This window comes from Leptodactylus fuscus, chromosome 2 (assembly GCF_031893055.1).
Source record: "Leptodactylus fuscus isolate aLepFus1 chromosome 2, aLepFus1.hap2, whole genome shotgun sequence".
In the NCBI taxonomy this organism is placed as follows: Eukaryota; Metazoa; Chordata; class Amphibia; order Anura; family Leptodactylidae; genus Leptodactylus; species Leptodactylus fuscus.
In genome coordinates, this window is record NC_134266.1 from 53,344,154 (window position 1) to 53,367,987 (window position 23,834).

The following is a 23,834-nucleotide window of genomic DNA, read 5'->3' on the forward strand; positions in this document are numbered from 1 at the left end:
CACCGTAGGAATGCATGTAAGCAGCCGAACACCAAGGGGTTAAGCGCATTGAATATTCGATGCGTTTAACCCCTTGGTGTTCAGCCGCTTACACGCATTCCTGTGACGGCGAGGTATTCGATCAAATACTACTCGCTCATCTCTAGTATCATCTTTATATAACTCTGCATGTCTCTGTATTAGGGTCAGTTACACAACAAAATCTCACATTTCCCTTTCTGCTCCCCAAGAACTCAATGAGAGCCACTGTGGAGCAACATGAAGGCCGTACAGAGGCCCTGCCGCCTATAAAGACATTGGTCACACTTGGAAAAGAAGATCTGTCTATAAAGGTATGGTCACACCCTCCTGGAAGTAATACATTGATATATTTTATTGGTGTAGTGGACAAATAAGAAGAGATAATAACATAGCACTTTACATTTGTCAGCATGGTTTTGCATATTGAAAAAGCTATTAACTAGAGATGAGCGAACACTGTTCGGATCAGCCGATCCGAACAGCACGCTCCCATAGAAATGAATGGAAGCACCTGGCACGCAGACTTTGCTGGCGGCCAGCCGCTTATCCCCCCCTGCATGCCGGCCGCTTCCATTCATTTCTATGGGAGCTTGCTGTTCGGAACGGCTGTTCCGAATAGTGTTCGCTCATCTCTACTATTAACCCTTTAAGGAAGCAGGGTAGTTCGTACTTAAAGGGGTATTCCCATCTCAAGGATCCTATCTATACTGATAGCTTTTGTAAATTAAAGACTTTTCTTAAATATATTGCTTTAGAAATGCTGTTTTGTTTGCCTGCAATGTGAACTTATTCCTCCCATTGTTTACATCATTGCTATAACCACAGACATATAGAATAAGTGACATCACTTAGTCACTGCTCCTGCTGGCAGGACAATCGTTCAGCTACTTGCAGTTTGCTGATACAGGCGAGCCTGTTATCTCTCTAGGGAGACACACATATAACACTCAGTCCATTCTGTACAAGCATGTTCATATTATCTGATCTGCATAAGTATTGTCATAGCTCAGTGTCCCGTAAAGCAAGGTGGGAGGAGAAATACAGAAAGTGAGAAGAGACTGCAGGCAAACTGCTGAAACAGTGAGGTGGGAAAACCCCTTTAAATGTTCAACAACTTCTGAAATATTTTCCAATACCATATTTATATTGGTTTTATGTTTTACTACATTTACTAATAAAATGTTTTTTTCAAAAACGAATGATTTTCCTGTCGGAAGCCGCGACGGTTGCGGCTAGCAGCGGCAGGCGCATTTGGGTCTGGATTCTAACGCAGCTTCCATTTTACGCTGTGTGAACTAGCCCTTAAGAACTCTTTGTTTAAAGGGTACTTCCAGTACTTTTCATAAATGAGTTATAAAGGAGAACGTTTTGTAAAATTTCTTATTAAAGAAATAGGTTTCCTTCTCCATTTATCAGGCTTGTTTACTTTTTATGTAATTGTGTATGGAGAAGGGAGAGAAAGGAGGAGGCTGCTGGAAAACACATACTTATCACTGCTGCTATTCTGTGAGCTCTCTTAACACTGCTACGCTTCAATGTGAGACTCTACCACTACAATAAATGAAGTGATGAATGAATTACCAGCCTTCTCCTCCACCTAACCTCTCCGTAGAGTACTGTGTTTGGGGTGAATATGGGCAGTGGAGCCCATAGATTAGCATATTTATTATCTGTTAGTTTGGAGATTGTATGGGGAAGTGGCTGGAAGTGGACCTTGAAGGGGGGGGGGGGGGCTGGGGTGAGGTTAATGGGATGGGGGTAGTTTGCTCTGTCTTCGTGTTTTATCAAACTATCTGGAAAAGTAAAGCGAAATCAAAAAATGATTTGAGTTAATAAAGAAATTATCACAACTCTTCTAGATCAATGTTCTAAAGTAACATTACAAGAAGTTGTGTGTGGTAGATTCAGTTCATGTTGGTTCTTAACTCTTTGTGAGAGAGGTAACACTTTACCCTTCCCTAGATCTGTGACCAGGGTGGTGGCGTGCCTTTGAGGAAGATAGATCGCTTGTTCAATTACATGTATTCTACAGCACCTAGACCCAGTCTGGAGCCAAGCAGAGCCGTTCCATTGGTAAGCGAAGGAAATCTTGTATGTCTGCCATGTATACATTGTAGCTTGTTCTAATTATTTTTAGTATCAAATCTTTCTATAGCTATAGAACCTTATAAAAGGATTTTTATGCCAGAGATATCTTCTACAGTCGTGCTCTAGACCCCCAAAAGATGCATTGGACTTGTCCGAGTTAAATACTTGGGACAAATAAGAAAGAAGCTACGTTCACCACAATAATTCCCAGCCACTATGGCCGCTCCAGGCTCTCTTTTACTTGGCAGCTCATCACTGCTGACATGATGACATGGTGTATACTGTACAGCATGTTATTACAATGCCCAGCAGGGCGGACCCGGGTGACCATGCTGCTGGGGGATTAAATTGATGAGTATAGCTTTTTTAATGTAATATATCATATTTCTTGCCTTTGGAAAAAAAAATATATCCATCACGACAGCTAGGTTTATTTAAAGGGGATGCCCAGTGAAAGACAGTCAACCATGCTTCCATTACAGCGATAAGCACAAGAGTCCTTGTAGAATAAGTACCAGGCAGCATAACCTTGGTACAGGGTGGAGGGTGCTAGTTCACTAAAGACTCTTCTGCACTCCCAAGCTAAAGAACCGGGTGTGACTTCATTGTAGAATTTAGGATCTTGACGCTTTAATAAAATACATGTGAAGTAGACTCCAATTTGTGGCATGCTCTTCTACTTTCTACTAAGACAAAAATATCTCTGCACTTTTCTGTGAATTGCCCAGTAAGTATTTGGAAGAAAATAAAGGTGTCTTAGTTTCCATTTCCATTACTTCCAGGCTGGTTTTGGGTATGGATTGCCCATCTCTAGACTCTATGCTCGCTATTTCCAAGGAGACCTTAAACTCTACTCCATGGAAGGTGTTGGTACGGACGCAGTTATCTATCTTAAGGTAATTTTTCAAGATCTCTAGCTAAAGATTGATCAAGCTTAATATGATACAGTTGGCTCCACTTTAACCTTTCTTTAACCATTTAGGCTGTTTCTGGTGATTCATTCGAGAGATTGCCGGTGTTCAACAAGTCAGCATGGCGACACTACAAGAATGCCGCAGAAGCCGACGACTGGAGCAACCCAAGCAGAGAGCCACGGGATGCTTCAAAGTACAAGGCTAATAAATAGGCAGCCTTCAGGATCTGCGTGTGTGCTGCTCTTATGTTTTAGGCAGTGTTTGTTGTTACAAAATCACTGTAATATTAATGGGGAATACTCTTTGAACTGGATACATCTGTAAATGGTCTCCCTGTTACAAGAAGGCCAGTACTTTGCTTTTCCCATTGCACCTTCTGTGACTTGGATATATAATTGACGCTTGGTTTTGGTGCCACCAGATCTAAGGGTTTGCACTCCTGTTTATGGATCCAGGTCACTGCTGTTAGATTATTTTGTATGCACAGTTGATTTGTGGTATTAAGTGCTATTTTGTCTTGGTGTTCACCGAGGACGGACATGAAAGTGTGTATAGATGGTATTTAAGGTTTCCTTCGGTTACTGGACTATTGCCTATGCAATCATATTACACAAAACTGTAGAGAATATAACAGAGATGAATATAGCTACATTGGTATAGTTCGAGATATTGGCCATATTTTATAACGGTGTAAATAGTAGTTGTTGGGTTGTTTGTTGACCCGTTTGGGGTGGTCCTTTGATCGCTGACATTGGGACGACTTTAGCTCTAGTAAGAAGTATACCACTGTTAGACAACGCTCTATTTGAGTCTGAAATGTTACTATTTTTATTGCATGTAATATAAAAAAATATAGAAATCTAGTTTCAAGAAATTACTGAAGTTTTAACCGGAGTGAACCTGCGGTAAGAAATGTTTTTAAAGAATGACCTTACTATGTAATAGGCAGATTTACATTCTTTACCTTACGTGTTATGTGTATATTTCTCCTCGGATATGGAAATTTTACTCTGTGCTTGAATACATTAGTGCTGTGGGGCAATGCGCAATGGAGAATGGGTAGTACGATGCATTATATTTATTGAATTTTAGCTAGATTTGCAATATTTTCCTGATGTTTCATATGGCAAATGGTCTACCATTCAAATTAATGGCATTTTATTGTGGTTTTTTATGTTTTTGTTGTAAAACATTTCATACCAAAGAGAGTCTGGAAAACCTCAGATACATAGATAATACTATTTATATGATATGAACTAAATGTATGTAGACTAGAGATGAGCGAACACTAAAATGTTCGGGGTTCGAAATCCGATTCGAACAGCCGCTCACTGTTCGACTGTTCGAACGGGTTTCGAACCCCATTATAGTCTATGGGGGGAAATGCTCGTTTCAGGGGTAGGCAACATTCGATCAAATTCTACTTACCAAGTCCATGAGTGAGGGTCGGGCTGGATTCTTCTCCCTGCACTGCGTCCCCGCGGTGTCTTCCGGCCTTGAATTCACTCTGCTAGGCATCGCAGCCTAGCAGAGTGAATTCAGAGCCGGAAGAGGACGTGGGACACTGCGCAGAGAGAAAGGTAAGAGAAGAACCAGCGTTGATTGGCAATGTATAGCATTCTGCCAATCGACGCTGGTTCTGCATCGAATCTTAACTTCGAACAGCTAGTAGTACTCGATCGAGTACGAGTATTTAGAATACCGTAGTATTCGATCGAACACCTACTCGATCGAGTACTACTCGCTCATCTCTAATGTAGACCTGTCCACAGTCAAAGAAAGGGGCTATCCTTTTGCTGCTTCAGTCCTTGGCCATACAGCACCTTGAGGACAACGGTCAAGTGGACCCAATATCCCAGGATATTTTGGAAAAACAAAAAGTATATACAAGCCTAATGTATACTCAGGGGGTGGGTGAGCCCTATACCAAGCATAATATTATGTGTCGTTTTTGCCCAGAATTTTTCTTTAATGATAACCTGTCCTGATATGTCTGCTTTAGTTAATACTTGTATACACTTGAAATAACACTATAGCACTTTTTCTCAGCAACCTCTGTTCCTCTGTTATTCCTCTTAGGGTGTTAGGAGATAGTGATGTGTCCCTACTCAAGATGACATATCCAGTAAGGTCAGTGCTGGCAGTGTCAGATTCTTAGGGACACAAATCTAATTGACAAGGAGAATGGTAACATTCAGTTGTCAGTCCATTCATAGATTTTGGTAGGGTTTTCCCATAAAAGACATTTATGGCTTATCTCAGTGTTCTATGTTGTTTCTGTAAGTCCCATTCATTTCTATGGAAATAACAGAAACAATGTAGCTTAGAGGGAGATGCTGTTCCTATAAGCCCAACCATTGATAACCGGCTTCTCAGTGAGGTTGTGGTCAAGCAAGAGCCAAGGCCATGTAGGCAGGGTTGGTTAATTGTAGGGATAAATGCAGGTCCCACCTCTGGGACTTGTACCAATCAGGCATTTATGGCATATCCTGTGGATATCCCATAAGATGTCTTTCATGAGAAAAATCCCTTTAAGGAATAATAACAGAGGAATAGCAGACAGTATGGAGTTCAAACAAAAGAAGACCCACAATTGCTACTACATGGGGAATTCAAGTGTTTCCAGTAGACATGTTAGGAGGCAGGAATGGTCTTCTTTAAAGGGAATATATCACAACCTAATGTTTAAATTGTGTTTTTATAAATCCATTATAAATTTTTAGTTAATGTTTTTCTAAACTTACATGAAATATATCCATAATTAGAGAATAATAGTTAGAGGTTTATTACTAGAGATTTGCGAACACTAAAATGTTCGAGGTTCGAAATCCGATTCGAACAGCCGCACACTGTTCGACTGTTCGAACGGGTTTCGAACCCCATTATAGTCTATGGGGGGAAATGCTCGTTTCAGGGGTAGGCAACATTCGATCAAATTCTACTTACCAAGTCCATGAGTGAGGGTCGGGCTTGATTCTTCTCCCTGCGCAGCGTCCCCGCGTCCTCTTCCGGCCTTGAATTCACTCTGCTAGGTATCGGGCCTAGGCAGAGCCGACTGAGCATGCCCACGCTACAAGAAAATGGCTGCTTACAGTGTAAGCAGCCATTTTCTTGTAGCGCGGACATTCGCAGTCGGCTCTGCCCAGGCCCGATGCCTAAGCAGAGTGAATGCAGAGCCGGAAGAGGACGCGGGAACGCTGCGCTGGGAGAAGACTTCTAAAGGTAAGAGAAGAACCAGCGTTGATTGGCAATGTATAGCATTCTCCCAATCAACGCTGGTTCTGCATCGAATCTTAACTTCGAACAGCTAGTAGTACTCGATCGAGTACGAGTATTTCGAATACCGTAGTATTCGATCGAACACCTACTCGATCGAACACTACTCGCTCATCTCTATTTATTACCATCAGGGCAAATAATTTCTTTGATGGGAATGGCTCCTAAATCCTGACTTAAGGAAACAGGTGAATAGTGCTGCTACCAATACTGGATGGCCAAAGTGATCATCTGTTCTCAGCTGCTGACACACAGAGAATGGAGCAGGAAGCAGAGAGCTCTGTTCTTTTTATAGTAGCCAGACCAGGTACTGCAAATCAGGTTCTGTTCACTTGAAAGTTCACATCTGTGTCTGGGCCATTCAGTTCCTCTATTTGTATGAAATATGCAGTGCGAAAAGTCCTGCATGCAGCACCTTTCCACATTTTTCATGCGGAAAACACATGGACCCCATTATAGTCTATGGGGTCTGTCAGTTTCCTCAGGTAACTTCTTTTTTATGCAGATAGGTTTCTTTTTTTTTTTTTTTTTAATGTACATTGAGAGCCTCATATAGGGCTCACAATGTACATTTTTTTCCCTATCAGTATGTCTTTGTAGAATGGGAGGAAATCCACGCAAACACAGGGAGAACATACAAACTCCTTGCAGATGTTGTTCCTGGCGGGATTTGAACCCAGGACTCCAGCGCTGCAAGGCTTCAGTGCTAACCACTGAGCCACCGTGTTGCCCCTTTTTATGCAGATAGGTTTCTGTTGAGTGGGGGGTCCCCAAGCAGATTCCGCAAATGGAAACCCTGAACGCAGATGTGAACCGAGCCTCGGATGTAATAAATCAGTTTGGCCACTACACAGAGAGGAAAGCTGCCTGCTTCCTGCTCCTTTTTCTGTGTTCAAGCTGTTGACGGCTGCTGATCAGCGGGGATGCCTGCTGTTGGACGACCACCAATCCAATATTGATAATATATTCTTAAGTTAGGTGAATAATATTTTTAGCTTGAAAAAACTCTTTAAGGGTATGATCACACAGCGGAAAATGGATTCCGCGTGTGAACATACTGCGCAGATAGCCGCGATGGAATGCCAATGCAGTGCACTGGCATCCCGTCGCGGCATTCCGCTCCGGAGTAGGCCCAAATGAATGGGCCTAATCGAGAGGGAGGGTTGTGCCGCGGACGCAGTGGCTGAGTCAGCCGCCGAATCCTCGGCAAGAAGGGGCATGTCACTTCTTTTTTCCGCTACTAGCTAGTGGAAAAAAGAAGCAAGCGGCTCCCATTGAAGTCAATGGGAGTCGTTTTTGGCAGCATATTTTGAGGCGGATTCCGCATCAAAATCCGCTGCCAAAAAACTGCATGTGATCTAGCCCTAAGTATGCAGAAACCTAATTTTGCCGGGTACAAAAGTGATAAATTGACATTGATAACGCCTTGGTGATTGTACAGTTACCATTTACAGACACAATATTTTATGAGGATGGATTCATATGTGCAATTTTATTTAAATGTAACTAAACCCTGGAGTAGATCCCAGAGACAGGAAAGCTTTGTATATCCCCTCTCACTCCCTGTATATCCCCTCTCACTCCCTGTATATCCACTCCTGAGTTTGGCTCAAACATCTGTACCAAAAACTGCATATATATAAATAGCATGAAAAGTGAAGTAGCCTGCCCTGTGTGACCTTGGCAGTACCCTTGCGTTATCCCGACACAGGCCTATCATTATGGTTAATATAAAAGCATCTTAGCATTTTATTTTTATGTTACATTGTGTTTTGTAGAGGCTATTAGGATAAACTTTTCCAGAACAATAAAAAGTACATTATTTGACATTGCGATCTTTAGACGAGACCTTCCTAACGTATGCTTTTCTTTTCTTTTGCCATATCTCTGATTCTTTTTTCTCTGATTTTGTATTGTTGTAGTTCTTTAGTATGATGTATTATTTATGATGTCGAGTGTTTTCAATGAACCTGCTGCTTTTATTCCCGGATTATTTTTTGTTTCCCTAATGGATTAGTATATTCTATCTGTTAAAAAAAAAAGATTTCTGGAAAATAAAAAAAACCAAACTATTTTTTTAAGAATGATTTGATTCTGCAGTTTTTCTTGTCTCTTACTCACTGATGTTACAGATTGTTTGCATCATTATTTATTATATAAGCATCGTCTCCAATGTTCAATGTGATATCAAACATACCTTGTATGTGTCCACGTATACTATATACATTAAGCAGCGCCCCTGTTGACTTCAGGGGAAGTTTTTGCCATTTACTATGTCTCATTTCCTCAGGATTCTGTTACTTAAAGAGGAACTTGTGGATTCCGGCACAGCTGGTATCTTTTTCCTAGTCCCCGCCATTACCAAGCAATAAGTTCTGTTAGTTTTGGTCCCTCGTATGTGATTTAGGCTCTCTTCTGTCAAGTGGGCAGTGCCAGGCCTATTATCATGTGGCGGAAGACTTGGTGTTGGTGGAGGTGGAGGTCCTCTTTAACATGGCAGACCATGCTAATCTACTCCTAAAAATACATGTATAGTGTTTGGGATCCATAAAAACTCCCACTACAAAGTGATCAGATAAATCTGGTATATCTTTAGACTGTCTGGTATACATCTTTACCACTTATTGGCTGGTTTATTTTGAACAAAAATTTTACAAGACAATTTGGACACATGTAAGTCATCCCCTTTTCCTCTAGCAAGTCAGGAAAATGTATCTCAAACTGCAGTGTCCAAATGTGCCCCAAGATGTCCTGAGATGCAGCACATTTTGGCTTATCTTATACCAGAATCTGGTCAGAACCACAATAATAAATGTATCTGTGAATCATTTTTGATACTGATAACCTATCCTAAGAATAGGCCATCAGATTGGTGGAGGTCCGACTTCAGGACGCTGCACCAAACTGCTTTTCGAAGCAGCCATCAGCAACAAAACCTACACAGAAGATGGAGCCACAAGTGCCAGAGTACTGCAGTACTTATTCTATTCACAGTATACTGGCACGGCCACTATATAATGGATGTAGCCTTCAGCGCCAGGGAACGGCTGATACTAATGACCAGAAAGCCCCTATAAGGGGAGTCTGTGAGCTGTAAACTGGTTATAAACCTAATCCCAGTACCTTGTAGAGGTGATTCTACAATGTCCAGATAAGCCTTTGTTATTCAGCTTTGTAGGATGTACATGACAATGGGGCTCCAAAGCTGAATAATAGAGGTATATTTGGACACTGTAGAATCACCTCTACAAGGGTTTGGGTTTATATCCGATTTACCTTTAGGTTGCTACGTTTGGAATTATATGCACTTTCTCCCTGACTTCTTGTCTGCTTTGGTCTTATGTTTGGAGCAGATTTACTAATCCTATCTGGTTTTCAGACAGTGTAATTTTAGATTTATTTATCACAGTGACAGCGTTTGGGTGATAAGTCTGGTGCATCTCTAGGGTGTATTTCTAAATTTATACATCCTATTAGTTGGCTTAGATCCAACATAGAGCAATTGTCTGGCATACATCACATTTTTTATACTGATGATCCATCACCATTGCAATGTACCAGCTAGTTTCTGGTGCCTAAAGATTTACAACAGTACAGCATGCGGAGCCAGAAGCAGAAGGCTTTGTCTGTTGTATAGTGACCGCGCCGGGGTACTGCAGCACTGCTCCTATACAAGTACATGGGACCAGAGCTGCAGTACTCACATTCTGGCGCTATACAGTGGACGGCGCCTTCTGCTACTGGCTCTGTCTGGTGCCGGTCAGTACAGCTGATCGGAGCAGGATCTGGGGGGGGAAGAAAGGGTTTAAAATATATAAATTTTTCTTTAGCAGAAATTTTATCCAGAATTTTAGCACATTTTGCTTCGTAAATCTGTCCCACTGTGTGATCTGCATTTGCATTAAACACCACATCCTATCTATCATGGTGCCCTGTACGAGGTGTATGTACATATGTTGAGCAGGTGCAGATCTGAATGCACATCAGTAGATTTGCTGCATTTTTAAGCCCTGATGAAACAGTGTAGAAGAATGTACATTATTTTGTTAAGGACCACACAGCGACCCAAGATCATTGTGTCACCCTGCACCTTCTTCGCTAATGTAAGTCAATGGAGTCACATTGTGGTCCTGAAGATGCACTATTAAAAATCTAAGCGCTAAATCTTTCTGCGACAACGAGTCGCAGCACCCTCGGGGTCACAATGGGACTCCATTCACTTTACTAAAGCAGTCACCGGAAGACACGAAGATCTTTGGTCACACGAGGGAAGTTGCAGTTAATGTTACTGTGTAACCTCAGCCTAAGGGAGCCTTCACACGGAGTTACGGAGCGCTCATTCTGATCGTAAAAACAGGTTCAGAATGAGCGTGTAAAAAGCAGCTCCCATTGACTTGAATGGGAGCCTGCATACGTGCGCTCCCCATTGAAATCAATGGGAGGCTTTTTTCCCTATTGCGAGTAATACATTGATAGCAATAGGGAAAAAAGCCTCCCATTGATTTCATTTCATTTGTATGCCAGCTCCCATTCAAGTCAACGGGAGCTGCTTTTTACGCGCTCATTCTGAACCTGTTTTTACGATCAGAATGAGTGCACCATAACTCCGTGTGAAGATTCCCTAAAGGCGTTTTTATACGACGCTTCTGGTAGTTCTGATATTATGTGGTCACGTTGTCATAATGTAGTCACATGATCGTGAGAGTGCACATGGATATGCTACAGGTCTGTATTGTACAAAGCACTACTAGGGCCTAGGGTGGGTTCACATTACTGTTGGATGTCCGTTCTGATAGTGTCTGTTAAAAATAAACATAAAAAAAAACAAATGGACCGCTATCATAACAGAGACTAAGTGATGATAATGTGTAAGTTTTTTAATCTGATCCATTTAATGGACACATTAGCATCAGTTAGTGTCCGTTTTTATACTGTACCTATGAAACAGACAGTATATCGGACGCCCGTCTGATACTCTCTGTTACCCATAGAAATTAGTGTTTAAAAATAACAGAAGCTTGACCTCCATCATAAAACTGTTATTTTTCGTGGACACAAGTCCTACACCCCGGATTTTTGCATCTACAAAAAAATAACAGACGTGACGGATTTGGTGTAAATGGACACTAACGTCACTAACGGACAACAGATAAAATTCCTTTGAGATCAATGGTTGGTTCTGTTGTCCGCCCATAATGGATAGCAACGGGCACTACTGACAGTCACCAATAGTAGTGTGAATGCCCCCTTACACTTATAATCCATAGCCAAATAATCCATACCTAATTGTATCATCGGAGAATGTTTGGTTTGTTGTTTTTTGTTTAGTTTAGTTTTGTTTTTACTATAAAACAACATTAATACATTTCCTTTGCTATGGCCTAAATGTACTGGGAAAGAACAATTTTCAAGTATCCTCCTGCGATATTCAAATCCAGGTCCGGTAGGCTAAAAACTATAGATGAATACATGATTATACATATAACAAGAAGAATGGCCGTTAGAGGAGAAGGCCTATTTTGTCCAGGAGGTGGCGTAGCTGTCATAGTAGTAGTGTAAAAATAGTGGTAAACACTTACTGTACGGCACATGGAAGTCATAGGCAACTTATTGAAAGTGTTTTAATAAAAATAGTTTACAGCTTTATATTGTTTTCCTTCTATTACGAGGTGTCAGAAATGTATGTGAATGGGTTGCCCTGAAAAAGGACAGTAGACAAAATTTGGGCAGATTTACGATCGCAGTTCTGGCTAGATGCTGGTGTAACATTGCCAACATTTGATGCATTTTGTTGCACTTTGGCACGTTTTGTCGCATCTAGTCTGAGATAAGTTTTTATGATTCTCTTATTGGGAGATAAATTTTACCTGAATGACAAATAGCTACACACTAGTGCTTGTACCACATTCAGGAATTCGGTTCCCCTCGGTCGCTGCATGAAAAATGCGTAGAGAAAAAGAGCTTCTTCTCTCTTCGCATTTTTCGCCCTTTTCAAGTAGAAACCACACAGACCTCATCATAGACTATGAGGTCCACGGGTAACTGTTTTTTTTAAGTGGATTAGGTTTCCATTCGGGGGGGTCCCCTAGCGGACCCCCTGAACAGAAACCCAGATGTGAACCTAGCCTAACTTGTGTTACCCTTAGTTTACATCTGCGTTTGGTAATCCGTTCGGGGAGTCCGCATGGGGACCCCCTGATCCAGAATACCAAACGCATTGGCAAGCAGTGTGCAGTGAAAGCACATGGACCCCATAGACTATAAAGGGGTGCGTGTGCTTTCTGCGCACTGCCCGCACAAATCATATCACAATCTACTTTTCTGTCCGCATTTTCCGTGCGGACACCACTGAATGAGGACATGGACCCCATTGTAGTCTATGGGGTCTGTGTGCTTTCACTGCACCCCGCTTTCCAATGCGTTTGGTATTCCGTTCAGGGGGGAACCTATGCAGACTCGCCCGAACGGATTACCAACGCAGATGTGAATGAGACCTGATAAACATAGATGAGACAGCCTAGAAAAAGAAACTGATCATTGTGGTGGATTTTTTGGCTGCCTAAATTTTCTATAAACATTCAATTTTGTCTAAACATTAGGCAATATTAATGAATCTGCCCCAATGACCTCAAATAACCTGCCCCATATACATATGTGATGGTCAGCATTAAAATGGATGAACTATTTTCTTGTTGACCATGTGCCACGACACACCAATGAATATATATAGATACATATAGATATACATGTAGGTCTTATGCATACGACCGAGTATGTAGGCCGAGGGGTTCAAAAGGCCCTCGGATAACATGCGAGTGCCTTCTGTCTTGATTTCCGTTCCAAGCTGTTTTCACAGAGCTAGATAACACATTATACATAATTGTCAGACCCCCCTCCGCCTGTGATAAGGCCTTACTCCGACTATGATCACAATCCTCGGCAGCACTATTCTATGCAGTGCACTGTAATGGAGCGTAAAATGTAGAAGTACTTTATAGCAGCGGTCTTCAACCTTTTTTGCACCAGGGACTGACTTCAAGCAAGATCATTTTTTCATGGTGGGGCAGGGGCAGGACTTTGGTCATATTGGGGCAGGGTTATGGAGGAGGTTGGATTTTAGTGCCTACATATTATTTAAATATGACCTTTATAATGTGAATGTGACTCAACTCACCACAGGTTCAGAATGGATAAGTGGGAGCACTGGGCTTGTTTTCCTGCAACAAGACGGTCCCATCTAGGGGTGATGGGAGACAGCGACACCCAAAGTATCCCTGCTCCTGTCTGAGCAATTAGAGTGGCAGCACTGTACAATGAGCCTCAGTGTACAGCACTGTTACTTAGCAGAGCAATACTCCAAACAGTGCTGCAGACCGGGAAGGTTCTGGCGGGACCTCTGTGTACAGTGCTGTAGACCAGGTCTCTGCCAGGACCACCGTCCCGACTCCCACCCCACCCTGCCCCACATAATGTGCCGGTGACCTGAGGCTAAGGCCCGTAGTTGTAGAAATGCTGAATTTTTATTGCATTGAATCCGCTGCAGAAAACAAAGCAGCACTTTACAATACCAGTAAAGTGAATGAGATTCTGCCTAATCCCATCCCCACATTGCTGAAAAAAAAACACTGCGAAAAAAAAGCTGCATTTTAAAAAACACAGCATGTCAAATATACCTGCAGAAAGGCTTGCATTTTCCTTATAGAAAATCCACAGATAAAAACTTCTGTTTCTGTTGAGCTTTTTAGCTGCGCTCCGATAAGTGGGTCCTTAGCCTTATTCACATGGGATAATCTGTCCTGGGCATGTGATAGACACACACGTGTACAGTTATTGGAGATGTATTTTGGACCTGTGTCCATTGTATGACCCGGACATGCATTCACTGGAAGTAACTAATGAAGGTTACTATTGAATGTTTGCAAGCAGAGATCTTGCTTGAAAACTCTGAGGGATTGAAACAGAAAGTATTCTAAACCTTTGCAAAGAATAAGATGTGTCTACCTAAGGGTCCATTCACACGGAGTAAACACACGCTCATTTTGGCACAATACCAGTAAACGTGACGCGTTTTGACACTTTTTTTACACATGTAAAAAAATGTCATTGAAGTCAATGGGAGTCTTATTTTTATATGTGTATTCTTTACACATGTATGCGCCAAAATGAGAGCACGTTTACTCCATGTGAATGGACCCTAATATGGAGTAGTCCTTTAAAAATTTCATACAGGAATAGATCCTGAGCTCTGGGATGTCTAGGTGTATGTGATTTGAAGCAGGATATAATAAAAAAAACCCATCAAAATAAGGCTAAGGCCCCACATAGCAGGCCACACAGAAAAAGTGCTGCAGGAAAAAAATGTGGTGGAAACGCGCTGCGGTTTGTCCTACAGCACTTTACACAGAAAGAACATAGAGTTTCCCTCTGCGGACTTTCTGCTCGCATTATACTTATAGAGAAACCGCCAGCTTTTCCGTAGCAATAATTGACATGCTGCGATTTTCAAAAACACAACGGTTTTGGAAGTTGCAGCATTTCAGCGTTGTGGTATGTGTGGATGGGATTTGCTGCAGGCCAAACCGTGGTGGCCCGGCCTAAATCCAACAAGACTTCTAAGAGATACATGAGAGACATGCCTACTAGAGATGAGCAAATACTATTCAAAACAGCCGTTTCGAATAGCACGCTCCCATAGAGATGAATGGAAGCGGCCTGCACGCAGAATTTGCCGGCGGCCAGCCGCTGAACCCCTTGCATGCCGGCTGCGTCCATTCATTTGCATTGGAGCGTGCTATTCGAAACGGCTGTTTGGAATAGTGTTCGCTCATCTCTAATGCCTACCCCCCAGACAGCCTTCCCTGTACCAGCGTGTACAGAGTAAGGGTGCATTCACATCTGTGTGGTTTAACCCATTCTTCTAGTCCATGTTAGGATTAAGCAATAACAAAGGATCCATCTAAATTGCAGATAACAATGAATCCTATAATGGGGTCCATCTGGTATCCATTATTTTCTCATTGATATCGCCGGATGAAGTTGTTGGGCTTTCAGGACTTTTTGTCTGCAATTTCAGATGGATTCTGCACCAGAAGATCACCAACACAGATGTGAACTTATCTTAAACTGTCAATCTCTGGCTGTGGGCATCCTGGGGGGAATTTATAAAAGTGCATATGCCTGAAATTGTCATAAACAAGTTAAAAATAGGATCATTTTTGTAACAAAAATTGCAACTTTTTAACAATTTGTATCCCGCACAATGCTTTTTATAAAAATGTCCATGTCGAGACTTAGGCCCGGTCCACATCTGCCGTTCAGGCAGTCCGCTTGGAGAGCCCCAAACGGAAACCTATACGCATAGAAAAACAGTTACCTGGGAAAACACGTGGACCTCATAGACTATAATGGGGTTCATGTGGTTTCTGCAATTTTTTTCTCTTCATTTTTTGTCCTGACACCGAACAGTCACCCATTATAATCTATGGGGTCTGCGTGTTTTCCTAGGTAATCGCTTTTCTATGTGTATAGGTTTTAATTTGGGGGGTCCCCAAATGGACTCCACAAATGGAATACCAAACGCAGATGTGAACCGGGCCTTAGAGGGAGGATCGGGGCTTCCTGTGTCATGGCAGATTTATAAGAATTTAGGCTAGAGATCGTTGAAAAAATGTTGGAACAAATCTACAACAACAAATCTTATTTCAAGACATCACAACAGTATTGAATACACATGGACTCATAAGTCTGATAATATCTTTATTATCATTATTTTGTAGAAAATCATGCAATTTTACAGTGTTATTCTAAATGTTTCTATACCTAATCACCGTTCTATGAATATAATGTAAATGTCCATTTATCTCTTTAGCCCCACCCATTTGGTCTTTATCTCCAGGCCTGGCTCTTCTCCCATGCTGAAGTACTGAAGTGGGAGACTATGGAACGTGAAACCATTAATGCTAGTGAACTCACATTATACATTCTACTTGTCCCCCTCACCAAGAAAGGGTATGGTATCCATTTTGCAACCTAGGCAAAGATTATTTTGGGCCAGCTGATACATTTGATGTTCTTTGTGACCAATTATTTTCAGAATACTGATCCATTACTAATAGTACCCAATGTTTGCCTGAGAACAGATGAAGTGTAGGCCCATACTACCATTATTAATATCTGATGCTCTCATCCGTCATAGAATAAGAGCAATAGACATTAAGTGACTGATGCAGAGGGAGGCTCTGTCTGGTGTGTGAATTTCCTCTTAGGTAAAAAAAAAAAACATGCCATGTTTATTACATTGAAGTCAATGGGGACATGCCCAGACGAGGGGAGGGGGGGGTCTCCATCTGCATCCATCGCTCTATTACCATGATGAAAGCAATGGCCTTTCATAATGGCACATTGAGCAAAAGTAAAGGGAAAGCCCTTCTAGTTATTGCATTCATTGGAATCAGGTGCATACAAAATATATAATTCCCATAGACTAACATTGGTAATAGTATGAGTTGCATTAAATTGCTCAGTGACTTTAAGTTTTACTTTTTGTCATGGGTCAGTGTTAGAATTTTATATCTGCTAGAATAACCCCGGTCAACTTAGTTATTAATGCCAATTCTAGGGATGAAAACAACTCAGCTACTAAGTAGCACTTCATGCAAACAGAGGAGTGGGCTCCATGTGAGGCATTAAAGTCACCTATCCACCCATCAGTCACTACATAGTTCCAACCTGCCTGTGGACTGGATATCAGCACAAGAACTTTGCATCATATAGGTTCATGAAATGAGTTTCCATTGCTTGAGCAGCTGCACACAGGCTTAAGATCTCCTTGCACTATGCCAAGCATCAACTGTACTGATGTATACAGAGGCCACCAATGAATTCTGATTCATCTTTGTGACAAAATTCCGGAAAGATCTTTCCTCTACCCGGAGGAATATGCAAAGGGAGACCCATAAAGTCATGGTTTGACAATTTTTGGTTTGCAGGAACTTGAGTCCTCAGCACAGGTCTCTGATCTGAACCCATCAAATACTTTTGCAATGAAACGCCAATTGTGAGTCACTGTAACATTGGTGTCTAATCTCCCCAATTTTTTTTGTGGCTGAATGGGCCCTAATCCAATGGACACTCTCCAAACTCTTGAATTCATAGGTTTTAGAATGGTGAAGTCCAACATGCTAATATTGGTGTGATGTTCAGGTGTTTTACTTTTGGCTATAAAGAGTAGGTTACAAAATGGTTACATCACCTTGGTAAAAATAGGTAGGAGTCTTTGAGCAATTTGCCTGCCCCATGTTGTCCATACAGCGTAAAAATCACTGTATGCTTTTAAAGAAGCCATCCTATTTGAACAATACATTATCCAGCCATAATATGATGGAAAGTTGCTTTTCAGCATATATCCTTAACAGGTTCTTTAATATTCGGTAAGTAAATTAGTATAGCATGTTCTTATTAGCCTCAATTTCAACTTGAGGTCAACCAACTTCAATTGCAAAATGGTGAAGCAAAGAAAAGGATGGAAGGAATGTTATTGGTTCATATGGGCAGCACCACATTGTTCCAATATTCTTCATAAAAAGTAACTTTCCTATACTCCTGGTTCTATGAATTCTTCCCAATACATACAGTGTTGAAAACATTCTGCGCTAATAATAATTTAAAGATGACCTTTCAGAATTTTTTCTCTACCCCCACCTTTCCTGAGAAATCAATGCTGTTAATTTTGGTGCCTGATAAGTTACTTAGACTCTGTACTGTAAAGTGGGTGGTGTCAGGCACGAGCCGACAAGAAGGCGTGCCACAGAGCTTGAATCGGTGGTGAACAGTGTTAGGGGGCATTCACACAATGTAATGCGGCGTTGATTCTGACATGTAAACTCGTGTCAGAACCAGCGCTGCAAAACAGAATCCCATTGACTTCAATGGGTTACGTTTAGCGCGCGTAACACTTTGAAATCAATGGGAGGCTTTTTAACCCGTTTATTTTAATGTGTTCCGTGCGCTAAACGGAACCCATTGAAGTCAGTGGAATTCTGTTTTGCAGCGCTGGTTCTGACACAAGTTTACATCGTGTTACATCGTGTGAATGCCCCCTTAGAGCTCAGGATCACACCCGTTGTCTGATGTCACCCACTTGACAATAGAGAATCTAGTTAGCTTATCAGGTGCAAAGCCAAAAATCACTGATTGGTCAGGAATGGTGGAGATGGTGAAGAACTTGAGGCGGTGGATAATCCTCTTTAAATACATCTCAGGATTGAGCTGTCAACACTGACCTATATGTAAATCTTACAATATGTATCTACAGACGTAGTTTAGTTTAACGTGACTGTTTCTATTTTGAAGATTGGTATACAAGAATTGGGCCAAAGGTGCAAGTATATTTCTATGTTCCACTCTTAGAATAGATAATAGCTGTCATTGTACCAGAGGGAATCCACAATGGAGCCTATGTTGCAGATGTGAAGCGAGCCTAAAGATAACTAAAATCTCAAGACAGGCAAAAAGAATATACTGTAGTAATAGCTTTAGCTATTATATTATCCTATATAATAAGATTAATGATAACCGCTGAGAAGCTTCACACATACTTTCACATATATACAGTACGTGTGCTCATTTCACAGCGCAGGTGACAGTGAGAAGATATGCACCTCCGAGCCTTTATATCTTTGTACTTTCTAAAAATAGACAAACTTTATGATATATTCACTCTCTAATATGTGATATGGCCATACTTAGTAGTCAAGATAAGGGACAGATTGGTAGTGGACATAATGCCTTCTATGATGGTTCTAGATCATGCGGTGTGTAGCCTGCCTACTGTATATGCCAGTACCATTCAGTGCTATGGATATATATTCACTGCATGTCCTGCCATATAATTCCTATATAATGTTTTACAGGGATATTCTGCTCAATGGAGCACTCCATATTTTCATGTACTTTAGATTTCCGATCAAAAACCTATTAAATTGGACGGACGTGGTGGTTGTACAATATGGGACCATTCTCTTATATGGAAGCCATATTGCTATTGTGTACAAATTGAAGATTGTGTAGGGCCATTTGCCCAAGACCTTATGATAATCTTATATAAAGGCCACATAGAACAGACACAGTGGGGCAGATTTACTAATACTGTCTAAAAGATAGACTAGACAGACATAGGCCGGGGCCCCACGTGGTCTAAACGCCATGGTTTCGCCATTTTACAGTCCCTGCATAGTCCCTGTGAAATCCCAGCCACACACTGTGGAAAAATACCACAGTGGACACACTGTTGTCTCCAAAGCCGGCATGGTTTTGGAAACTGACACGTCAATTATACCTACGGACGTTCTGTGAAAAGAGCTGCGGGAAAAACCAAAATACATTTCCGCCTCAGTTCTTCCCAAAGTGCTTTGTTGCTGCCGCCCACTATGTGGGAGCTTAGCCCGAGAGAGTTTTTAGCGACAAATTACTCAACAATTCTGCCGCATTTTGCTCTGTAAATCTTTCCCAATGTCCTGTGGTTTAAAACTAAGTGGTCAAGCCAGCCACCACTGTATTCCTAATGGCTTGTTTCCAGTCAATAGCCGCATGGTTTGTGGGTGGCTGCACAGCCATTGACTAGGAAGTTTTATTATACAATCAGATTGTAATGAACCAATGCAATACCGCAGAGGCTGGCATGGTCGCACAATGTTCTAATCTTCCTCCGTACTGTATGGCCTCACCTTTATAGTGTGTGATATCATGTCCGCCTTGATAATGAAAATGAAGTCAGAGGTCCTTAAGTGTCAGCATAGTTATAATGATAATAATGATGGAAATTTTGGAATAAAACCAGTATTATAAATCTGTAGTTTTCTAGAGTTCTGGATCCACAATTAATCAGATTACTCTTTCGCTTTTATCATTAGTGCAAATTAACTTCATAAAATGAATTGCTGTGTATGGACCTTAGGTGTACGCTAGATAACACAATGTAGCATGCAGAATCTGCACAATGTCCTATTCCTTCACACATAAAAGTCAGAACTGATCATTACTGGTCTCTAGTCTGTGCGTGCTTTGCAGCCATACACAGGGTTCAAGTATACCAGGAACCACATGCCCATATTACACTAAATAACTGTTAATAATGTCACATTTTCTGTCTTTGTAGTTTATTCTCCGTTCTAATAGATTTATTATCAAACAGCTTTGGCATTGTAAATTCTGACCAAATTGGACAAAACCGCTATAAATTTACTGCACGCTGAGCCTTCAATCCATGTTTGTCCACACATACAGTACTTACAGTGGGGTCTGAGGACAACTCCCTAAAAATAATTTTCCACTTTTTGTAACTAGGTACCTGGGAACATATATAATATATATATTTATGTCCCAAAATGCTGCTCTCAGTTAAAATCCTCAGGTTAAACTTTACTCGAGAGAAAATCTGTTTTAACCCTTGAGAGACCACCTAAGTGATAAGGGGTGTAGCCCCTATGTTGGGAATAGGCATAACTGTTTTTATTTTAAGACATATCATTTGCTGTTTACTTTTCATCTTCATCGCCTTCACTCATGCTGCTGATAGAGGCAGAAGCTGCACCCTTGGGTGACAATGGAGGGGAAGGCTTATTGAGCATCCAGGGCAAGGTCGGTGAAGGAGAACGGGATGGAGAACGTTCTCGAGTAGGGCTGCTTGTAGGACTCTGCCTTGGAGATAGTGCTTGAAGCATTCTCCCACTCCTCTCCTGAAACATCTGCTTCTGGAAGAAAATGAACACTATTAGTACAATGCATTAGATCAGTTTTTAAAAAATAAATTTATATCTGTTATATCTAATGGTTAGTAGGAGGTTTTTAGTAACAAAATAAATCCTATAGCCATATATTGCTATGAGCTATAGCCATTTAACAGGCGTTCAGAAGCTGTATAAAGTATACTATGCACCCAGTGAGCGAGGGCATCCTGCACCACAACATCCGTATGCCTTGTACTAAGCCATAGCATAATCATATTGGCCAGATGGGAACTTTCAAACTAAGCAGAACATTGGGGTATATTTCCTAATATTGCCTAATACAGGGGGCAACAACCTTTTTTGTATCGTGTTCTAATAAAAAAAAAAAAAAAAAGTCAAAGACGAAGTAGTCATTGTGCCATGCAATAATTGTAAGGATGTCGCCCCCAACATGAACGATATATGACATACACCATAACAATTCATTTCAGTGTGATCCTTGTCCATGACTTTTTTGCACCAAGATGATTCTTCTCCGGTGGATAGGCCTTTTGGCTGAACAGTAGAGTAATCTGCAATAAACCACCTCTGAGGAGTCTGGTCTTCTATGTTGTATAAACCCATACAAATCTGTCCAGCTTTGTAGAAATTAACAAACACCTACTTTAGCGTGGTCACCTGCCATATCATAGATTTGCACTTGGTTCAGCATAGATAGCATATAAATGTACAACAGTAAGTACACAATGTTAAATAAAACCTAATAAAATAACCTCTTAGTATAAAAAAAAAACCCTTAGGATATTATGATAACATAAAAGGATGAAAGTACCCAGGCACCATCAGGACCAAACAACTCCAGAAAATTCCCAATAAACTCCCTTGACTTTTCTTCCCATTTCTGAATTAAATCGTGACTTTTTTCTTCCACCTTGTAGACGAATTCTTTGGATTTTTCTTCTACATTTTTCACTTTTTCTTTCATTTTATCTACTTGGTTTTGAAATCTGTATTTTTTCTCCTAACAAATAAAAAAAATTCTAATTATTTTAATCATATAGAACAAATATACAGCAAATACAAATAGAGCAAATAGACAGCAAATATATAGAGAGAGTAAATATACAGCAAATATATAGAGAGAAAACAAACAGCAAATATATATAGAGGAAATACATAGTAAATATATAGAGAGAGTAAATATACAACAAATATAGAGCCTGCCAATTGGTACAGTATATAATTAGAAGCACAGTTACAGGGGTATCACTAGCATGGAGATATGCACCTGCCCATAGCCCCTGATTTTCATGTGAGAACTACGTTTTATTAGATAACAGAACCGTGCTTAGGACATTAGTTCACCTGCAAAGGTGGCGGAATGACATCACCACTGATTGTGGGATAGAGGAATAGATGAGTATAAGTATATTTTTTCTGTGTGACTAGGGGGTACCTTTACCTATCATGGGGCACTATTATTAGGGTTGAGCCGATCTTGAGATTTCAAGATCGATTTTAAAATCCGATTTCCGATCATTTTCCAGCCGATCTCGATCGTGAAATTTGCTCGATCGCCGATCGGAATCCGATCTTTTCCGCTCCCAATCTTCAACCCTAGTCAATGCTTTTCTATGGGAAAAGACACTTTTAGGGTTGAGCCCTGGAAAAGATTGGGTCGGAATTCCGATTGCGATCATGAAATTTACTCGATCGCCGATCGGAATCCGATCTTTTCCCATCCTGATCGCTCAACCCTAACTATTACTTGGAATCACTAAGAAGATCATTATAACTGTGTGGGAGCACTATTTTTGGCAGTTTTATGTCTGTGTCCTAACCAGGTTTTTGGCAGCTAGGACACTGGCCCATTCATCTCTATGACCTCATACACACCCGTGTAGTATCACAGGCCCGTGTATGAATTAATGAGCCTGAGGTCACACTCAGGACTCAGTATACCTATATCTGTCTGTTTTGTGGCCTGGGAATCACTAGATGAAGTGAATGAAATATGTGGAGACATGGGCAGCTCATGATTGTCATCCATCTGTCTTACCTTGTAGCGGCCACATGTGCACGTAGTCTTACTGTCTAATGCAATACTACCTTCGTGAATAACATTACTGGGGCACAACATGGGGTACTGTTTGTTTAGCAATATTACTTTATAAGGCAATACTGCCGCAATTGTTTTTAGGAATGATATCAGTTTTGGGGTGTCATTATGGTTATGATAATACTATATTTAAACACAATATTTGGGGGGCACTGTGCTACACAACAGGTATTATAATCATCAATCACAGAATTGTGGGGAATACGATAACTGCATAGAAATAATTTGCTTTGCACAGATGGGCATCGGGATACACAGGGAATCCAGCATATCTCTCATGGCTTTCTTATAAATGGAAGCCATGATCCTAATTTGAATACAGTAATGCTCGACATAAAAGGTTTAATCCAAATGTCATATACTGGTACATTCAATTTATTTCATATTTATTTATATATCAAAGCATTTTAAAGGGATTCTCCAGAATTTAGGGTTTTATGGCTTAGGTTTGGAATAGGTAATAAATATCTGGAAGCAGAAAGCTCTGGGTCCTTTATAGTAGCTTGGCATTCATTGAACTTTCCGGGTCATAATACTGGGCACAGAGCCAACTACTCCTGGCCATGTGTTGTGTATAATACGGGTGTCGTATTCGGCCTTGGCACGGGGGCCGACTGTCGCTCCCTCACCAATCATATTTATGGCTTATTAAAAATTTTTTGCAAAATGTCACGATGCTGATAAATTTTG

The 23,834-nt window shown here is 41.0% G+C and overlaps 2 protein-coding genes across 4 annotated transcripts in view; one reads left to right on the forward strand and one right to left on the reverse strand.

Moving 5' to 3' along the window:
• Window positions 1–6,159, forward strand: part of PDK3 (pyruvate dehydrogenase kinase 3) — a 60,871-nt gene extending 54,712 nt beyond the window's left edge. The window contains exons 8-11 of the mRNA XM_075263779.1: window positions 231–332; window positions 1,984–2,094; window positions 2,892–3,005; window positions 3,092–6,159. Of these exons, the coding sequence (XP_075119880.1) occupies window positions 231–332; window positions 1,984–2,094; window positions 2,892–3,005; window positions 3,092–3,235 (471 nt within the window). The 3' untranslated portion in view covers window positions 3,236–6,159. The remainder of the gene's footprint in view (window positions 1–230; window positions 333–1,983; window positions 2,095–2,891; window positions 3,006–3,091) is intronic.
• A 13,846-nt stretch (window positions 6,160–20,005) lies between these two features.
• The window catches only part of PCYT1B (phosphate cytidylyltransferase 1B, choline), a 78,967-nt gene continuing 75,138 nt past the window's right edge, over window positions 20,006–23,834 (reverse strand). The window contains exons 7-8 of one of the 3 annotated variants that reach the window (XM_075263787.1): window positions 21,858–22,046; window positions 20,006–21,043 (exon numbers count right to left, since the gene is read on the reverse strand). In XM_075263787.1, coding sequence (XP_075119888.1) covers window positions 20,834–21,043; window positions 21,858–22,046 — 399 coding nt within the window. In that variant the 3' untranslated portion in view covers window positions 20,006–20,833. Of the gene's footprint in view, window positions 21,050–21,857; window positions 22,047–23,834 lie in introns of all 3 variants that reach the window. The other 2 variants (XM_075263784.1, XM_075263783.1) reach the window with 2 other exon arrangements.